Source organism: Calonectris borealis, chromosome 10, assembly GCF_964195595.1.
Source record: "Calonectris borealis chromosome 10, bCalBor7.hap1.2, whole genome shotgun sequence".
In the NCBI taxonomy this organism is placed as follows: domain Eukaryota; kingdom Metazoa; phylum Chordata; class Aves; order Procellariiformes; family Procellariidae; genus Calonectris; species Calonectris borealis.
In genome coordinates this window covers 10,632,874-10,652,412 of record NC_134321.1, presented here as the reverse complement: position 1 = coordinate 10,652,412, position 19,539 = coordinate 10,632,874, and the positions used below count along the sequence as shown (strand labels likewise).

General features: G+C 53.1%; 1 protein-coding gene across 1 annotated transcript; it reads right to left on the bottom strand.

Annotated features, from left to right (window-relative positions):
* Window positions 1–208: 208 nt before the first annotated feature.
* On the bottom strand, window positions 209–10,039 carry FAM3D (FAM3 metabolism regulating signaling molecule D). The gene is made up of 10 exons (XM_075158742.1): window positions 10,012–10,039; window positions 5,198–5,264; window positions 4,344–4,451; window positions 4,003–4,023; window positions 3,226–3,349; window positions 2,917–2,975; window positions 2,493–2,543; window positions 1,122–1,206; window positions 878–1,004; window positions 209–664 (listed from the first exon to the last, which is right to left on the bottom strand). The coding sequence occupies exons 2-10, from the start codon at window positions 5,208–5,210 to the stop codon at window positions 575–577; spliced, it is 678 nt and encodes a 225-aa protein (XP_075014843.1). The 5' UTR covers window positions 5,211–5,264; window positions 10,012–10,039; the 3' UTR covers window positions 209–574.
* Between the last annotated feature and the right edge of the window lie 9,500 nt (window positions 10,040–19,539).

The following is a 19,539-nucleotide window of genomic DNA, read 5'->3' as shown; positions in this document are numbered from 1 at the left end:
GGCTGTAGGAGACAGCGGGGGGGTTGGCAGGAGCTCTGGGAGGGTACCACCAGGGCCTGAGCATCCCCAGGGATGGGAGTACCCGTGTGCAGTGCCGTGGGATGGGTGATGGTGACGCCCAGCTGCTGGCAGAGGACATCGTAATGCTGTGCCTGCAGGGAAAAGCCTGGATTATGCTTGAAAATGAAGTGAGAAAGTAGTGTGTTATAATTATTGTAATAAGATTTTATAATTATAATCTTATTTAAGAAATCTGAAAAACCTTCTACAAAGTTTTTGGTTTAAAGACAGAAAAATAAAATACCCCAAATTGACCCATAGACGAGGACAGCTCGGCTGAGACCTGGCCAGGCGTTCGCTCAGGCACTGCAGGCACTTGTACAGCTCTTCTCCAAGCCCTGCGCAGCCCCTGCTGCAAAACGGCCGGTCCCTGGGAGCGGGAGCACTGCTGGGCTGTGTGACCGGGTGGTGGAGGAGCTGGGGTCCCCATGATGGGGCTGAGGTCCCCGTGATGGGGCTGGTGTCTGGGCGAGACTGGTCTGGTGTCCTGGCAGTGGCAGGCTGGGGCTTGATGCTAATCTATCTTCCTGGGAGCACAGCCCTCCATTTCCAGCAGCTCAGGCCAGCCGTCATATTTATTTGTCTCCCTATCATTTCTGATGTGCTGCAGGAAAATAAAAAGAGAGAGAAAAAATGACTGAGGAGGTTGGTGGCATATTGCAAATTTGCAACGTGGCAAATCTTGCAGCTTGGCTCGACGTGGGCGATAACACTACTGGCCCGTGCCTTCTGCAGACAAGTAGGTGAGATGTAGCTCGGGAGGTGCTGTGAAAAGGATGGGAGCCTCCAGAGCTGGTGACAGGGGAGGGCCACGTACCTCTTCAAAGGGGCTCTTGTTCCTCAACCCTTTCGCTCCCAGGAAGACCCAATTGTCCCGGAAGCCCAGCTTGCTCACGTGGCTGCTGCCCAGCTCCACAAAATGTGCCCGTACTTTGTCGTTCATTCTGAAAGAGGGTAAGAAGGTGTTAGTGTCCCCTCCTGCTGCTTGGCAGCAGCACCTCCAGCTCCCCCCAGTTGCTGGTTTTTGGGGAGCCAGGTATCACTCCCAGGGCCAAACTCACTGTGTGGCAGCGTCATCGTAGCTGGCCGTCAGCACGATGGTGCCGTGCTTGAGCTCTTGGAGGAAGGTATCCAGTTTGTTAATGTCTGGAAGAGAAGAGCATTAGGGAAAGAAAAAGGGATTTAGCAGCTGCGTGGCAGCTGGGGGAGCCTCCTCTGGGTCGGTGGGAAGAAGCCTGGCTGTGGTGGTGCTAGCCGGGATTGGGGGTCATGGGCCTGGGGGAGGCCAGGCTCCCAGATGCTGCATTCCCCAGCTTGTGTTCCCACCTGGGCTCTCCCGCAGTGCCTGGGGCCGGTGCTTTCCTCCTGCTGGTGTGACAACTGCAGGGGAGAATTTGCATCTAAAATTTGCTCACTTAACTGTGAAATCTGGTTACGTGAATTTACTTAACCCAGCACCAGAAATGAGCCTGCTCAGTCACAGAGCTGCCTGCCCTGCAATCCTGCCTTCGGCTGTGTTGCAGGAATAATTCCTCATTCCGCATCCGTGGGATGCTGGAGTCCAACGCCCCATCTAGCGGCACAGGAGCCGACTGCTCTCTCCTTCCCGGTGCCTCTCCCGCTGCGTGTCTCGCTCACAAACGTAGATGGAAATCTCATAATATTGGTGTTTCTCCTTAAAACTCCAGAGTTACCAAGAATAGGTTGCAAAACCAAAAAGCAGAAGAGGGTGATTGATCCCTGGGGAAGGCTCAAACAGCAAAGGGTAAATCAAAAGCACTATAGGGGTGGTTTTAGCATGTGATTTTGAGGACTCCTGCCAAAACTCTGGGAGTTTGGTAACAGCTTTACAGCATCCTGCAAGTCGGTGCCAGCTGGGCAATGACTTGAGTCAGTGAGTGGGTGCTGTCCCGGCTCAGGGCGTCTTCTTGCTCCTAGGAAGATTGTTTGAAGCCGGCAGGCGCAGGGACGTGGTCTTTGCTGCCACCAGGCTCCGCTCCCCATGCCCTGAGCTCCCCATTTATCCTCCTGCGGAAGGCTGGGGAACAAGCTGCTGCTCAGCCACTGCCAGCATTCAAAAACAGAGTTGAAAGCTGCAAAATCTCAGGATTAGTGAACTACCTGATCTCAGAAAGTAGCCTTTCTCAGGTCTTGAGCGCCCTGGTTTATTCAGTTTAGTGGAGTTATGTTTTTCAGAATATTACGTGCATGTAAAAGAAGTGAGAAGCCAATCTGGATGCAGATGCATTGCAAGGACTCCAGGCTCAATGGCCTCGGGGAAAGCCGAGCTTTTACTGCCCGAGCTGGCAATCCTGGTCAAAGTCCACTAGACTTTATCGTTAAATACATGACAGAGGAGCAGCCTAAATAGCCAGCAGCGCCGGTGTGAGCCCTGGTTGGGAATCATCAGGCAGCAAAGCGACCGCGCTTACCTCCGGAATACATGTCGAATGTGTCTGTCTTCAGGAGCTGCCCGCTGGTTCCTGGAAGGTTAAAATTCAACACAAAGCACAGTGAGTTTGCACTGGGGTGGCTCTAGGCTTTGCCTGGCACCAGCTTGGGGTTCCTGCTGCTGCAAAATGCTTTGCTCTTCCCTCAGTGTGCCATATGTGCTAGGATGGCGAATGTGTTGTGGTGGAGTTCATGGAGCCATCGTGCATGACCCAGGTGGGTTTGTTCCCATCTCCCTGGCAGTGCTTGCAACCATAATTGTGGCTGCGCACCCCGTGCAACGCCGGACTGATGCGCTTTTGGGTCAGCTGCGGTGCCTGGGACGAGGTCCCCAGTGGCCTGTGTCCTCCCAGGGGAGGAAGGGCCCCCGGCCATGGGGAGGCGGTTAATGCCCACCCAACTCACCGTTCACCACTGCGATGTTCAGGCCTCTGCCAATGTTGTTTTTCACGCTGCTCATGAGGCTGGAAAGGAAAGCGGAGAGCACCAGTCAGTGCAGGGATGCCCTGGAGAGGCTGGTGCCAGTGAAATAGCGTGATGGAGCAACGTGTGGCTGCAGACAGCAAAATGCCCCCCAGAAGCTGTAGCAAAGAAAACTATTTCCAAATTTTTTTAACCACAAATGCCCTGTGATGGCCATCGATGTGCTCGGCAGAGGCCTATTCCAGCCCAGGCCAGCCGCTGCTGCCCCATCCCCCGCCATGTGCTGCTTACATCGTGTCATCGAAGCAGATGGAGGGTCCCACCACGTTTGCGGCGCCACTGATGATCTTGAAGGCGAAATGGTTGTGGGGGCAGCTCTTCTGGTTCCCACACTTGTGCCGGGGCAGCTGCTCACCTGCGAGGGAGGAGTGGAGCTGCAAGCCATGGCCCTGGCGGGGGACGCCGGCCGTGTCCCCGCGGGGCTGAGCAGGGCTGGCACTGAGGCACAGCGGCTCACTAAGGGGGCAACACCTGGACCAGCTTCTTGCACAAAGGAGTCTTGTCCTGGGACCGGGACCAGCTTCTTGTTTGAGGTTTACGGTGCCAAGGCTTGGGGTGGGACGGGATGAGCTGGCCCGGGTGCCGCTCCGGGTGTGAGCAGCAGGATGGCGCAGCTGGTGCCGTGGGGTGTGTGCCGGAGAGTGTTCGGAGCTGGCGCTTGTTCAAGGCCAGCCCCTTGCAGCTTTTCTGCCCGGAGCTTCCCCATTCTCGGCCAGGGTAGGGACCTGTGCCACGCTGCCCGGATGGGGCCCGTGACCTGCTTCCTGCTATAGCCTGCGGCCCGGGGCTGTTTCTGCTGGGGCAGAGGTCTCATCTGAAGGTTCGAGTGCTTGCAGAGCCCGCCAAAGACATTGCTGCTGTGTGCAACCACAAAATTTCCCTGCATTTGGGAGGGTGGGATTTTGCCTTGGGAAAGGAGCTCTCGAGGGCAGCTATTGTGCTTCCGCCATCGCCCTCGGCCCCGGAGCAGTGTTGCGTGATGGAGATGAAGTCGAGAGCGGTACTCACTTCTGGGCTTGTCGGTCATACCTGTGGGTACCAAACAGCAGGGTTGGAGACGCTGGAAAGCTGCTGGCTCTTCCCCAAGCCAGGAGCAGCCGTTCAGGCACCGGCTCTCCTAAACTTGCTCCCTGCGGCTGTGAGCACCCCTGAAGCCACCCGCCCCGGTGCAGCTTCCCACCGTGCTGTCCCCTCCCTGCCCCGATGATCAGAGCTGGTGGCTATAGCCTTGGCCAGGGACTGCAAGTACAAATGTTCATGGCAACTGTACGCAGCTCTGGGGTCTGGCTCGCAATGGGGCTGCCCGCACCCTCCCTCCGGACCCGGCTGGAGCCCTGCCGGTGCCTCACCCAGCCAGCTCCGCAGGCTGATGGCTTTCCATCTGTGATCGAAGTACGTCTGCACGATGAACCAGGTGCCCAGCAGCGTGATGAGCAGTGCCACGTGCCGGATCATGCCTGCGAGGGGTGGGAGAGGAGCCAGGTGAGAGCAGCAGCAGCGGGGGTTGGGGACCGGAGCATCCTTCTGGCTTCCTGGGGATTTGGTCTGTGTGTCCAGGACCAAGGCACAGGGTGACAGCCAGCACTTGTGTGGTGTGGGAATGCAGTTAACATTCCTTCCTTCATCCTCTAAAAAGACTCTGATCTCTTAATTAATATCTCTAGAGTGTGTGGCGATGCTCAGATAGGCATTACCCTTCTACTGGGAGGCACTATTCATATTTCTCCCTGCATTAAAGTAAATCTGATAATTAGTCAGAAAGCTATGTAAATCCAAATATTTCTTACATTCCCAGCACTGCTATCCCCAATTAGTCACTAGCTACAGCCGAGCAGCTGCTAATACAAATGTGATTGGCATTTGGCTTTAAAGCAGCGCTCATCAGAGCAAAACGTTCCAGTCCTGCATGGAAAGAGAGTAGAAAAATATACTTATATTGCAGCTGAATGGCTCTTATGGAACCAGGAACATCTCAAAAGCCATCTCTTCCCAGCTGCAGAGGGTTTCACTGGGAAAAATACAACAGGCTAAAATCTACACAAATCTTTGAAACCCTGATGCTTCCACAAAGGGCCTTTCCCGTGCCGCTGGGAGGGGAAGGTCAGGGTAGCTGGGCTTGGAAGGGGACATGTAAATGAGAAGGAGGCATAAAGAACTGTACAAAAATGGACAGAGAAAAGTCAATCTCTGTCTACCTGCTTACCTGTCACCCGCATGGTGGTGGGGAAAGATAGCACAGCCGAGGGGGTGGTCAGCGGTCACGAGTCACCCTGAGGACAAAGAAGGAAATGCCATAAAGCATACCTGTAACCCACCAAACCCAGACAGGTATCAGATGGAAAAATAATTGCTATGTTTAGGCATATTTGCAATAACTAAGAGGTCACTGAAGATGTATAAATTCCTATCAGGCACATGTGCTTGGTCCCACCCTGGTGTTGAAGTCCTGGCTCCCGTACGTTGGAGCAGGCTGCACTGATTGAGCTTGCTTCATTTTTAAGCTTCTGAACGCTTCACTGTGACTGTCTGCTGCCCTGTGCGCTCCTGTTTCACGTCCTTTTCTCAGTAACAGATCACGCTTTTGTACTGTGATGAGCTCAGGAAGCACATTTTCAATCGCAGCTTTGCTGCGTTTCCTTCTGATTTCCTTCTGGGATTATGCAAAGCAGGTTTCAAATATTAGGGGCTGCAAAATGCCGTCTGAGGACAAGCTGCGATTTGGCCTTGCCTAGTCAGAGGAATCTGTGGGAACAAGCTTGTCCCGCTTAAAACCGGGAAGGGAAGGGAAGGAGCGCAGCGCTGCCGAGCTGGGCAGAGCAGCCAGGTTTGGGGACACCTGGCCTAAGAACAGAAATATTTACACCTGTCCAAATCCTGCAGCGTCTTCACCCATGGGAATGAGGAGTGGTTGTAATTTAGAGCATAAACTATTTCCCACCCGAGCGAGTCCATCTGCCCCCCCTCCCTCCCTCGGCCAGCCCCGACGGATGGGACGGGCACCTGCCACCCCATGCACCCGGCTCCCGGGGGCTGGGAACCCACTCCTACCTTCGAAATTTGGGGATACAGTCTGGTGAACGTCCGTCCTGGAAACCACCCTGGAGTCCTAAGGCAAATTGTCACCTGCGAGATGTGCGCTCAGAGTTAGAGCCTGTCGTTAACTAAAGCAGCCCTTTAGTGAGGCTTGCCGTAGAAAATTTGTAAAAGAGCTATGCTGAGAGCTGCTTTTCCTGTTTGAAGGGTAAATAAGGAGCAATGGGTTGTAGCAGGGCTGGGCTGAAAGTTGATTTCAGGCTGCTGCGTCATGAGGAAGGAGAGATGAGCTTTGCCTCCTGCCCAGCCCTGCTCCGGGTCCCCTTCCAGGGCTTGAGGTCGGGGAAGGTGCCCGTGGCCACGTCATTGATCGTGGCCGTGGTGCAGCATCCCCCCTTGGTCCCCTGGGTGGGATGGACCCAGCATCCCCCCTTGGCACCCCAGTGGGATGGACCCGGCATCCCCCTTAACGCCCTTGCCTTCCCCTGCGCCCTGGGGCGCAGCGTCACTGTATGGGGCTTTTAGGCAGCCTTAAAAACAAGGAGGAAACCGATCTGCACTGCAGGAGGAAAGCTGCTGCTTTTCTGCTTGGCCTGCGACCCTAGAGGGAGTGTGCAGCGGGCCAGGGTGGCCGGTGCCTGGCCGGAGCAGCAGCCCCGCAATGACGTTTCAGCTGTCCGAAGCCGCAGCCCAGCACCGCTCCCCACGAGGCCCCTCCGCTGCGCCCGTGTCTGCCGTGAGGCTGCGGCCAGGAGGAGCTGCTGAAGCTGTTCCGGTGGGACCTAGTGGCTTTCCATGGAAGAGTGGCCTCGTGGCTTATCTGCATTTTAAAGGAAGCCTTGGAAGGTATTTGTGTACCTGCGGTATCGAGGCAGTGTGTTTTTGATAAGGTATCAGCTAAACACGCTTGCTTCCCAGCAGCATCTCACTTCTCTCTGCAGCTATTCCTCCCGGAGGAAGGTGGCCATGAGCAGGAACCTGTCCCTGCAGGAGGTGGCTCAGGGGTCCGCAGCACCCACAGCCCTTCCCCGTGCCACTTTGTCCTGGCCCATCCCAGCCCCCCGGCACAGTATCCCTGAAATGGGTTTTAACCTTGTGTCGGAGCTGGCACGATCAAGCCCATTTCACTGAGCTGGTGGAAGAGCCACAGACCTGAAAATGGGCAGTTTAAATTAGATTTTGGAGGGCAAATGCTGTCCGTAGCTGGATCTGGTGGGACAGCACCGGGCTTTTGCCTTTTGCTCCTTCCAGCATGAAGTTTTGCTTTTTAAACATGGGGAGCCTCTCCCAGACCTGGCTCCCCAGCCCGGCGCCTGATGAGGTGACGGGTGCGATGGGAGCAGAGGAGCAGTCCTTAAAATCCCCCTTGGCAAGTCGCAAAGTTCGAAATGGTCTTGATTTGCTTTTGGAGCCTGTTGAGTTCCCCTCCAAATGCCATGAGCAGAGCCTGGAGCTGGTGAGGATTTGGACCTGGGCTGTGATTCGGACACAGCGAGCGGAGCAAAACTCCCCTGGGTTTGCAAAACTGTCCCCATTTAGTCCCCACCACTGCAGGGGACACCGGCCTCACCGGGGCCCATTGCACAGTGCTCTCCTTTTGCCAAATTTGTGTTTTTTCTATGCAGATATTGATTTTGTTTCAGAGGAAGAGAAATAGAAAAATAAATGAATAACCACTACCGCTTTAGGGAAGTCATGTATTTATTTAGGCAATTTATCTTCACCTTAATCTCAGGTAAAATTTATTGGGTGAAGTCCCTGGGTGCTGAAATTCCTGGAACCTGATTGCATTACAAGAGGGTAGCCCTGTCCTGGGATTTCTATCATATTCTCTTTTAATTGTTCAGATTTTTTTTTTTTAATTTTTTTTTTTTGTGCTAAGGCTGTGCCGGAAAAAAAAAAGACGGTTGTACTGCGGCATCTGCCAGAGAGCGACTTGCAGGAGAGGGAGAAAGGATGGAACTATGGTGGGTAATAAACAGTTATTTGTCTAATAAAGCATAAACTTATTTGCTTAAAAACCATTCCAGGAACAAAAAGGTTCTTGGACAAATATTGCTGAAGAGCTCTGTGGCGTTGTAAGGCAAAGGCTCCACCCCGAGCCTGCGCAGGACTGAGGGGCCGCTTGGCAGTGCTGAGCTACTGCTGCCAAGAAGAAACCGGGACAGATCCCTGCCCTCGCAGGCAGGTTTTCCAGGATGCGGCGGGTGAATGTTCCTGTTTCTTCCCCGCACCGGAGGAGAACTTCACATCTCTTCCGCAGAAACTTCTGGCATTGTTGGGTTTGGTGGGTTTTTTGCTACTTTTGAGCCCCACACGTCCCTCTCTCTCCCAGCAGGTCCCTGACCATGAACGAGACATCATTTTGGTGCGGGGTGTGGATGTAGCTCCAAAGAAGGTGGCTGCCAGATGTCACCCGTGCCCACACCCAGTGAGTCACCCCTCCAGAAGTCGGGGTTTTCCTGCAAAACTAACGCAGGGGCGCAGGAGGGGCCTGGTGCAGGGTGGGTGCACGTGTGTCCAGGGCTGGTCCCACCACAGTGGAGGATGCTACAAAGCCATTTTTAGTCTCAAAAGGAGTCGGTCTGACTGAGCTTTGCTGAGTTACTCAACGAGAGAGCGCTGTTTGCCAGAGGGCTTATAAATTTCTCAGCTCATAAAAATGCTTGGCCAGCTGCTGCACCCGCCAAATCGCTGGGGAGGCCATCTTACGGCAGAGCTGCCCCCAGCACAAGTCAATAGTTAACCGGGGTGAGGCCCTGATCCTGAAACAGAACCCAAACAGGACGCACGCGGTGGCGGGCAGGGGTGTGGGGTTGGGGCCAGCCATGGCGGCTGAGCCCTGTCTGGGAGCAGGACTGCAGCCAAGGTGGGACGTGACACCCGGAGGTGCCGCCGGGGCAGCCGGGCCGTGGGGCTGGTGTAAAGGGCACAGGCGGGTTTCGGTGCCTGCTGCAGGTGCATCCCTGCCCGCTGCGTGCTACGGGGCAGGCACGGCCCCATCCTGCACTCGGCTGCCTGCGGCTGCCAGAGGAGCGTCACTCATCCGTGGCTGCTACCGATTCGGTCTCTTGTTCTTTTATTTGTCATTGGTAGCTGCTTGTCCAGTTCTCTGTACATGTCACGGAGGCCAAAGCTAAATCACTATGAGCTCACCCCTCCGGTGAGGTTTCCCCAAGCAGTGAATCAAGAGCCGTGGCTGTGGTGAGAGATGGAGGGGAGCGATCGCATCCCCACCGGTGTGGGAATGGCGGCCGGCAGCTCGGCGGGCTTCCCCGTGCCGTGGATTGCAGGTTGTACCAAAGCGGCCTGTGCCAAAACGCCAGGGCAAAGGAGGGACAGGAGTGTTGGTGCTCAGGGCTGGCAGCAAGCTGTTTGCTGGGAGGAGGCACTTCCTGCGGCTGAAAGCACAGGGTAAGTGGGGGCCTTGAGGCAGTCCCTCCACTGGGCAGCCGCGGCAAAGGGCTCTGGTTTTTAGTAATTGCACGTATGGGAGGACCTGAAATGCATTTTTGGCAGCTAGCAAAGCCCTGGGTGCCAGCACCCCAAGGGCTCCCGGTCGGCGCCTGGGAGGTGTCCCGGCAGTCAGGGTTGTGCTCTGGAGCTTTGCATAGTGAACACCCCGCAAATTCGTCCAAAGCCATGATGAATAAAGGGGACCTGGACCACACATCACACAGCTGATTCTACCACATGTCCCGTAATGGGTGGAAAGACGGCTTTAACCCTTGCCCTTAACACTGGTAATCCATTAACTCTGTCTCTGAAACGGGCACAGCTGCACCCCGCAGAAAGGATGCCAGTGCGTGGGGTTTCCCCTTCACCTCCACGCTACGAGAAGGAGGAACAACTAAAACCTTCCCTGCGCGACCCCCTAACCTGCCAGCGAGTCAAAAGAAAAGCGCTGCAGAAAGGCGTTATTTCAGTCATGCTCTAGAAACCCCGGTTCTGTGAGGGGGTCGGGGAGGGGGCAAGCCTACGTACCGCTCAGCATCCGAGGCGCGCCCTCTCTCTCCGCAGGCGGCATGGGTGCTGGGGCATCCCGGGGAGCTGGGGCACCGTGTGCTCGGCAGCGCGGCGGTGCTGCTGCCCAGCCCGGCCCGGCCCTCTGTGACTCACGGCACCTCCCTGAGCCTTATCTCGCTGCCCGGCACGGGGCTGGGCGCCCCGGCGTGCCGCCCCACGGGCGCGGTGGCCGGCAGCGGTTGGGAGCAGCTGTCCCACGGGAGGGGAAAAAAAACCCAGTCATTCCTGCGGCCGTGAACTCGTGCGTTTCCCTTGGAGGTTTTTCTCCACTTTGGCACTCGCCTTTTTGCCACATCAGAAGAGGAAAGCCTCTCCCGGGGTGGGCACCAGCCTGACCCTCTGCACTTGCACTAGACCAGCCCATCGGGCAGCGTGGCTGGCGGAGGGTGCTGCAACGGGAGCGGGTGGGCCCAAAGCCAGGACTAGTGTCCCCCCACGTGGGATAAATCCGGAATAACCCGATCTGGCGGGTTTTCCCCCCGGCTGTGCTGCACGTGTGTGGGCTGGCCCTGAGTGCTGCTTTGCTGCCTCTCGTTTGCAGGAGGCTGGAGGTTCCTTCTTCAAATAAGCATTTATTTATCCAGCAACAGCCCTGAACGCCAAAGGAGTCCTGAGTTAACTGTAGATACAGATTTAGGCCTTTTTCTTTTTAATCATTTATTGTTATTATTATGTTTCTGAAGGAAGAAATCACTCCTTGGAGACTCCAGCTCCGCAGTTAGCACTAGAGGCCCTATACATTTTCCAAAGCTGAACCTCATTTACCTGGCAGCTGAGAACAAAAGTGTTCCCATTCCTTTTTCCTTTTTCTTTTCCATTCCCATCACTTAGGAGAACCAAACAGCTTCTCTTGGAGCTTTTAAAGCAATTTTCATCCAACAGCCAGTGGAGGAGACACAGGGCCGGCAAGGGCAGTGGGACCGCAGCTTGCGGAGGGCTGGAGCGGAGCCCCTGTGGGACCGACACTGCTCCCTGGTAATTAGTTTAATACCTGAGGGTGCTCTTTGCAGAAAACTGTGCACTGAGCTTTTCTTTGCCTCCCCCTGGTGCTGGTCCCCAGTGCTGGGCAAGGGGTGGAGGATATGGCCTGGGTGCAGGGGGTGCTGGGCTGTGCACCAGAGGAAATCACAGCCTCTACACTGAAGCCTTCCAGACAGGGATTAGAAAAGGAAACACAGGCCTGGGATTTGCATTGGGATAATTATGGCCCTCGGAAGGAAATTTTAGCTGTGGTGAGAGTCTGGGCTTCAACAGTGCAGTCTAAATCAGAAACCTCCTCCCTCTCTGGGGAAATATCCTTCCTATTAGTTTGTTTAGCTGCTGGCAATAACTGGCTCGGCTCAATAACAAAACGCCCCAAGCCCCGGCATGCCGCAGCACGCGTCTCTGCTCTGTCCCCCCACTTCCCGCCCGCGCAGGAGCTGGCCCACGGCGCGGGGCTCGCGGTGCCCTGGGGATGCCTGTTTCGTGATGAATTTCTCCTCCTGCTTCAAGAGACCTGAGGCCTCCCGGGTCCTCGGTGGAGATGGAGATGTTGCTGCTGCCTGCAGAGGAAACAAGCAAAAAAAAAGCAGCAGGGCTGGGGGCCTCATCATCCCAACGAAGAAACCTTGCGTGAAATGCTTCTGCTCTTACCAACTGCACATTTCTTCCAAGGTGTTTCCCTGAAAGCCCAGGAAAGGACGGGGACCTGTGCGCTTTTCTCGTGGGACGTGGCTGCGGCACAGCCCAAGCGCTGGTGCTGGTGTGGGGAGCCCTCGTGTCCTGTCCCCGTGTCCTGCGGTAGCCCAGGTTTTGCCCATCCACTGTGGCACATGGCAGAAAGGTGCTTTTAAATCACACATAACATTAATGAATACCTGAAGTGCTGGGAACAGGGCATCAGCTTGGTCTCGACTCAGCAAATAATTAACTTGTGCAGTGCAATGGAATTACATCAGTCTCATCTGCAGGCTCCCCCCGGGAGGCTTCTGCATGATATGGAGAAAGAGAAATTAAGAAAAAAATAATAGATGTGATATCAAAAAGCTGCAAGGCTGGGGAATGAATAATCTGTGGTGCAAAGTCACCACGCTGTGGTGAGCACCATGGTAGGATTGGCAGGAGCAAACTGGCGGGCGAGGAGCTGCTCTCCTCCTCCTCCTCCTCCTCCCTCCTTGTGCCAGCGCTGGCTGCATGGGGCCCTCAGCAGGCGGTGGGAGCCTTGGGGCGCTGGTGGCTCCTGCCAAAAAATCCCAGTGGCTGCAGGACTGTGCCACCGAGGGGCTCAGCACCGGGGGGAGGCTCCCCCCTGAAGATCCCTTGTCCGCAGGGCTCCGCAGTGCCTGCAGGGACACGCTGCTTTGCAAGGTGCTCGCTGGGCTAAATTAATCACAAATTCTGCTGCTCTTAGGAAAGGTTTGGCCACTGCTGCTTTGCAGACTTTGTCCTGAAAAATGCTGTGACTGTGGTTTCAGGTGGTTTCCGATTGCTTGTGCCGGGCTAAGCCACATACTGCAGATGTTAAAGGTAGCACCTTTAAAAGGAAACAGTCTTTCATTTCTCTCTTTATCTAGTGTTAACACCACCTGCGTTTCCTGCACGCCACGTGCGAGAGGGGGAGGGTTGCCCTGCAGTCCGCACCTCCCCACCTGCGCCGCGGCGGGGGATTATTCACCCACCAATAAACCATCCTGCGCCGGTACTCACCTCTCCTCTCCCACTTTTGCATAGGTTAGTAAACAGCAGTATTTAATTGACTGAAGAGTCAATCATGCCAGCAAACTGCTGACCCATCCCATAGGTTTCACCAGCATCCCGGTGACCCAGCACAGCCCGAGCACCCGCATGAAACGGGGGGGTTACCTTGTGCCGGATGGGCTGGGAGAAGAAATGCCTGAGGACAAAGTTTGATAGGAGGGATGATATCGCAATATTGGACAAAAAGGTGAAAATACCGTTTCACCAGAGGAGAAGGGTGGTGGTTGGTTGTGTGCCGGCGTCTCTCGCCCGGCAGCACGGCGGTGCCGGCTATTGGGGGTGCTGTTGTGTAGCGCATCCGCTGCGCCCGCCGCAGCCCTGGCAGCACGGCCCACTGGTGCCGGTTTGCTGCTAGGAGAGAAAAATAAATAAGGGAAATCATAACCGCTTTTACCATTAAAAGAGAAATTAGCTCGTGCAGTGCTAAACCCCCGGTCTTCAGGCCCAGTGCAGCCAATCTGTTTTTATTGTTTTGCAGGACTCTGCAACTGAACGATGACAAATACCAGGAATTAGTGGAGTGTAATTACTTCGTATTAGCTGAATTCACAGTATAGACACAGATCATAAACAGCCATTGATTATTCCTAATTTCACATTTTTAGCATTCTGAATTGCAGCAATTATGCCTGTCCGAGGGAATTAGCTTCTCTTTCAACCCCTCAGGTACCCAGTCACTGCCCTTCCTTTAAGATACTTTCTTACTGCTGCAAAAGAGGACATTTAACACAAATCCCTCCCTGCCTCTACAACAAAATGCCCCCCCCGCCCAAATCCTTCTGGCCCAAAGGTTGCTCCTTTTGCTGCCAGCTGCCTCAAAACGCAGATAGGTGCCTGGTGTGAACTGTAACCACTGGGCCACAGCTTCATTGCACCCAGGTTCGTTGCAGAGGCAATTAGCAGCCCCCGCTCTCGGTGCAGGTGTTGCAGGGATGCCCATGGGAAGGGCCCTGGGCAGCACCAAAGCTTGCCGTCCGTCTCCTGTTGCTGGTTGGTGCCGTGGAAGCAGTGCTCCTGTTTTAAGCGTCGTCTCTGTTTCGAAACGTGGTCGCAGGCCAGGACGTGATTTCCAAATGTTGATTTGTGCCTCCAGCGAAATCGTGCTGGGGGCTCTGTCTCCAGCCCGGTAACGGCTGCGTCCTCCCTGGACAAGATCGGTGAGAGGGGCTGGTAGGCCTCAGTATTTTCTTGTTACAGAGTACAAGCAGTATTAAAAAATGAAAGTGGATATAAATTATTAATATTTGCATGGGAAATTTCTAACCCTATTAGTATCATATCATTAAATTTGTTTCTTACGCACAGGCAGTGATTTCATTACGAAGTGTAGCGGAGCATAATGCCGGCTCTGCAGCGCTGATTCGGTCGATTAAGGGTGAGAGGGGGAAAGATCCTGTTGTTTACTGGTGGCAGAGCCTTTGGGGCTTTCATTTTGTTTTGCCCCTAGTAAATACCGAGGGATGGTGGGTGACCACCACCGGTCACAGACACTCTGGGGCATTAGGCTGTGCACCCCGTGGCTGTGGGAGAGGAGGAGGAAGAGGAGGAGAGGACTCTCCACCACCGGCCACGGTCTCCTGAGTTATTGCAGACACTTTAGTCTGACCCACACAGCAATGATGGCATTTTTATCTATTTTGACATGATTTGCTCACCCTGGGCTGCAGCCGTGCAAAGGGATGAGGGTCCGAGAAGCCTGTGGTCCGAAGCACTTCCCGCTGCTGGCATCGCGCAGGGAGTTATTTATTCCAGGCAGTGGCTGCGGCCACTGAGCAGCAGCAGCAGTTTTTTATTGCACCCATTCTTAGGACACTGAAGAAGGATTATGCATGCTTCCACCATGCCAGCTTTTTATTAGATTGCAGGCAGGGGTTAAACTGATCCTTGTCAGCACAAATATAATGCCCAGGGTGACGGGAGCAGCATAAATTGAGGACAAGAGGTGGCCGCTTTTACCGCTGTTCTCAAGAATGCTCTGCTGTTTTACTGCATCGTTCGCTTTTTAATTGGGACATTTCCCTCTAGCCAGGAGATGTCTTTTCTTTTTTGCCAATGAGGTGCAATAAATAAATGGGCTAAGACACAGACTCTGAGGAGAGGTGAAGTGCAGAGAGCAGATTAGCGCCTGCACCATATCTTTGAATCTCCTCGGTTTGCCACGGTGACACTGATTTTGGTACAGCTGCCCCGAGCTGGGGACGCAGGGGCTGTCCCGCGGTGGCAAGGGGTCTGCAGTAGTACAAATCACACAGGTGCTTTCATCTATTCGTCACCTGCTTTTTTTCCAGACTACTCATGCTAGCAGGAGGCAGCAGTCCTCGGTGCTGGGTCAGGGCGAGTTTATTTGCGGCTGGTTCTGATATGTCTGTGTCGTTGAGAAGCGATATTTGAAGGAGCATACGGTAACCCTGCGCGCCGGGCTGGCCGGGTTTGCTTATAGGTTACGGCAGAGCAGGACTGTGGGGATGCATCATCTGAATGCTCCAAAACCGTGGCTATTTGCTGTAATTAGGCAGAGCGAGCCATTACGGGCTGCCTCACGAGGGGAACAGCGGTGGGAAGCACGGTGACATCGAGCACGTGAGCCCGCAGGCAGAGATGTGGTTCGGGGGGGGGCGGACACTGTCGGAGCCCTTGGTGGCTCTCCCGGCCCCACAGGAAACCTTGCCGGGGTGGTGTGGAGGACCCCAGCGCGCTGACCGGCTGTCAGAGGGGCTTTGGGGGTGTCATTGGCTCCTTTATACCTCCCCCGGGCAAAGCTCGTGCAGGCCAGGTCTGGTGTCTGTGACGGGGCTGTGCGGGGGCTGCTGGCACCTGGTGCTGGCAGCAGCGGCAGCAAATTGTGGTAAAATATATCCCGGTTATTGACAGATGCATCTTTTCTGATTCGGTGGCTGATGTAGAGAGAATCCCTCAGAGCCAAGCTATCGTCCTCGCAGGCGCTCCTCTTTGGGGGCAAGCGCTGCATCTTCACGAGTTTGCATAAAAGCCCTCGCTGCTCTGAACAGCCTCCCCTGCTCAGGGGCTCGGTGGGGGATCCGGTTTCCAGCTACAATACCATTAAAGAGCCCACATGTATACACTTCTTGCAGATGCTCACTTTATATAAATAGGCTTTTAAAGGACTGAAAGAAAAGCAGGAAAGCCTTTCAGATGCAGCTCCCAGGTGCAAGTATAGCTCTTTGGGACCACGGTGCCAATAGATCATTAATAGCCACCTTGCTCAGATGAGTAAAGAAGGGAGGGTAAGCAGGTAAACCCACCGGCCATAGGTGGAAGGTAGCTTGGAGCAATTCAACAGCCCTCCCGCCTTCGGGAGCTGTTGCACAGGCTTTGGATTTGCAGCCGGAGCCAAAGTGAGTTGAGTCTGGTCTCTCTCAATCTGGTTTATGCTAAAGCGCAGCCTTAAAGCTTGTGGCTGCCAGTCCGGGTCAGGTGCAGCCCCAAAAACTCTGCATGCCGCAGGGGTATGGCACACGGCCCCCCCGGCTTGGGACTGCAAGGCAGCTGGGGGGTAAATAAGGTACTCATTCAGCTGCCCTGTTATTTTTATTTGCCTACAGTAATAGCTGATTAATTAGATATCTTCCATCCCCACTTCCCCAACCTCCCTGTGCTTGCAGCAGAGGAAATCCTGCCTTTGTGCTGCTAATGGGCCTCACCAATCCAGTAAACCATTCCAGTGCAGACAAAATGCCTCTTTAAAAAGTGCAATAGAAATTAAAACTCTCCACTGAGAACAAAGCCAGTGGGGCTTTTTGCATCTACTGTTTTTATTGTATTCTGTAACATTTGTAAAGTAGATCACTTTTATTGAGAGAGCCTATCTTTTCTCCCAAGCTGTAATTCCTAGACTTCTTAAAGAAGATTTCTGCTCACAAAGGAAATAAAAGAGAGAAATATGATGCTCTCTGACATTTCAACACGCTACTGAGAATCTGAATTAAAAAGAACAAACTCAGAAAGTATCATTTATACAGCAATCAACTTTAAAAAGTCACCATCTGCTAAGAGTTACCACCCGGTGTAACTGTGCCTTTATTGCTAGACAGAGAATAGGAAAGAACTCGGGGAACTCTCCTGCACCTGCTGGGTTTTTCTTGGTGGCGTACACACACCGAACTGCGGTGGCCGGCGTGCCGCGGGGTGCCTATTGCAACTCTCCTTTTGCTCCAACTCCCTACGGAACATAAACCTGAATACAGGTGCCATTAGGAGGAATGATTTGGGGTTGTTAAAGTTATAGCATAGTGTCAGCTTTTTGAAAAGTCTAAAGGGCAAAAGAAACGACCAGAGCTGGAACGAGGGACCTGGCTCGGGTTTATACATAGAAACCTGATTTTTTTCTTGCTTGCTGCTCACCTCCTTGCTGCCGCCCACCCCAATGGCCTCTCAGAGCCCTTTCTAGCTTTGTCTTGCCTATTTTATCATAATTGATCATAATAATATCAAATTCTTTGCCCTGTGCAACTTCACTAGCGCTCACCTTGCAGCTTTTTGCCTCATTTTGGTCTTCCGCGGCTCATGGTCTCCTAGAAAGGTTGTGAACTTTTTGATACAAAAATTTCCTATCAATTTTATGTCTTCCACCAAGCCCACTCTGTGTTCAGGTGATCCTTAGCATAAGTTAATCTTTTCTACCGCTACTGCCCAGTGTCTCTCGCTCTCTCTTTGCAATCGTGATGGTTTCCCTCCTACCTCTCCATGCACAAGACTCAACTCCAGCAATGCAATTGTGTGCACCATTTGAAGTCTTTGGTTTCTTGGGGTAAACTGGGAACTGAGCTACATTCATGAGGCATATCAGCCGAAAAATCATGGAAACGCCTGTGCAAGTTATTTCTGCATTATATGCCTTGAATTTTATACAACAGCACCAGACACTGGAAAGCTGCAACGGCTTTTCCCCGCCGTGTTTCCCATCATTGCGCAACATTTTTTGTGTTGGTAGAGTCTGCTTGGGGCAGAAGCAAGGCTGGGCCTTGCCTTTACATGCAAATAAATAAACAGGATAGGAAAAGGAAACTGATGCCTAGTGGTTTGAAACGAATAAAGGAAAAAACCTGTGTTCTTGCAGCGAACATCAGCGCGTTTCCTTGTGCCCGTCCCACCACCGAGCCCCATCGCTGTCAGCGCTGCTGAGGGGCATCATCGCGTTTTGATGCACCAACAGAGACCATGGCAGACAATCATATTTGTCTCCCCTTTTAGGGCATTTAAGCCTCTCATCCCCACCCCTCAGGAGGCCACTGCATCCTATCATCTCCTTTCCAGGGTGTCCCCTTTCATGTCACCCAGTTGCAGGGGCTGAGTCGGGGACGGTAGAAAGTCTTTGGTCCATGTTGCTTTGTGCCTGCTGGGGAAAAACACCTTTTGCATCACCCTCAGTTACCCGTTCCTGCGTGGGTTTGCAGCACTCTGCTGGGCTTTGGAAATGAGAGTGCCTGCAGTTCTCGTTGACTTGCTTTACGGGTTTTAATTGCATTTAATCACAATGGTCTAATTAAAGTTTGGAGGCTTTATTTGAGGGCAGTTAATAGATAAATTAGTTAAATTAATTGTGGTTTGTTGTGTACAGACATACCCTTGGTTTGGCAGAAGGGCAGCCAACAAATGCTCTGATGACAAATATTTCCAACCTGACCCGTGGGTCTGGAGTGCCTGAACTCCTGGGCCTTGATGGCCGGTGTTGCAAGATGTGGACCTGCCAGTGTCTTCTGCTGGCTTTCTATCACCATCATCATCACTCATATAACCTCATTTATTGCAAAATGAAATAACTCTTTAAAAGCTGAATGGGAATCTGGTGTGAAGCACATAACCTACTTGCACAGGGCAATTGCCAAGTGCTGAAAAGGTTTGCTCAAGGTAAGTTTTAAATTTTTAAGCTTCTTTTAAGTGGAGGATAAACCTCAGGAAGTTTCAGAAAGCAGGGTGACACTGCCTTGAAGGACACCTAATAACATCTCTATTTTCCCCTGTAAATCAGCTGCCTTGGGAACCCACATTACCATTTCATTGCTGACCTGCTTTGGATTTATCACCAGGAAAAATCGACATGCACTGAATTGTCTATAATCCTTCCTCAGACGGAGGGGGTTGAATGAGCTGGGATTTTATTTCTTTGTTGAGATGAAATGTAATTACTTTATGGGGTTTGCATGGTGTGTTAAATTCTGCCAGTATTAAAGTGTGATACAAGTTATAGAACTGTGCTGGTTGCTGGAGATTTATGGAATAAAAGGTATAATTTCACACTTCACTGCATTTTATTTTGAAGTTGGATGTTGACGTGCTTTTCAGTTGTTTAGATGTGTTTATTTAGCCTTTACTCTTGGTTAAGACAAGTACACTGAGGGATTTGATGAGCGAGAGGCTGGAGTTGCCTTCCTCACTTTCTGAAGGAGGCACCCAAGAGAGCGTGAAGCCCCGTGCTGGAGCCCCGGCCCCAGCGTCCCTTGCACTGAAAATGCACCAACAGTTCAAGCATTATGGTCTGAGGGGGTGAAAAGCCTTTCTCCAGCCTGCTGTACTTCAATAATTTATGTTTTCCCAATAGGTTTGCTGTACACAAGAGGATGTTCATCAGCGATGCCGTTCAAAGCCATCACAGCAGCAGTTTGGTCCCGGAGGGAATGGCTGGTGCTACTAAAGGAAAAGGTAAACTTTGCAAAGGTGCACATTCCTCTGGAGGTTTTCAGGCCAGACTGGCCAAACAGGAGGGGCACTTGTGTAACACACGTTAAA

Excerpts from the sequence above, each read along its gene's own strand:
- FAM3D (XM_075158742.1), bottom strand. Across the intron at positions 1,005-1,121 it reads TACGATGACGCTGCCACACA|AATGAACGACAAAGTACGGG; the intron begins GTGAGTTTGGCC and ends ACCCTCTTTCAG. Across the intron at positions 665-877 it reads ACAAGAGCCCCTTTGAAGAG|CACATCAGAAATGATAGGGA; the intron begins GTACGTGGCCCT and ends ATTTTCCTGCAG.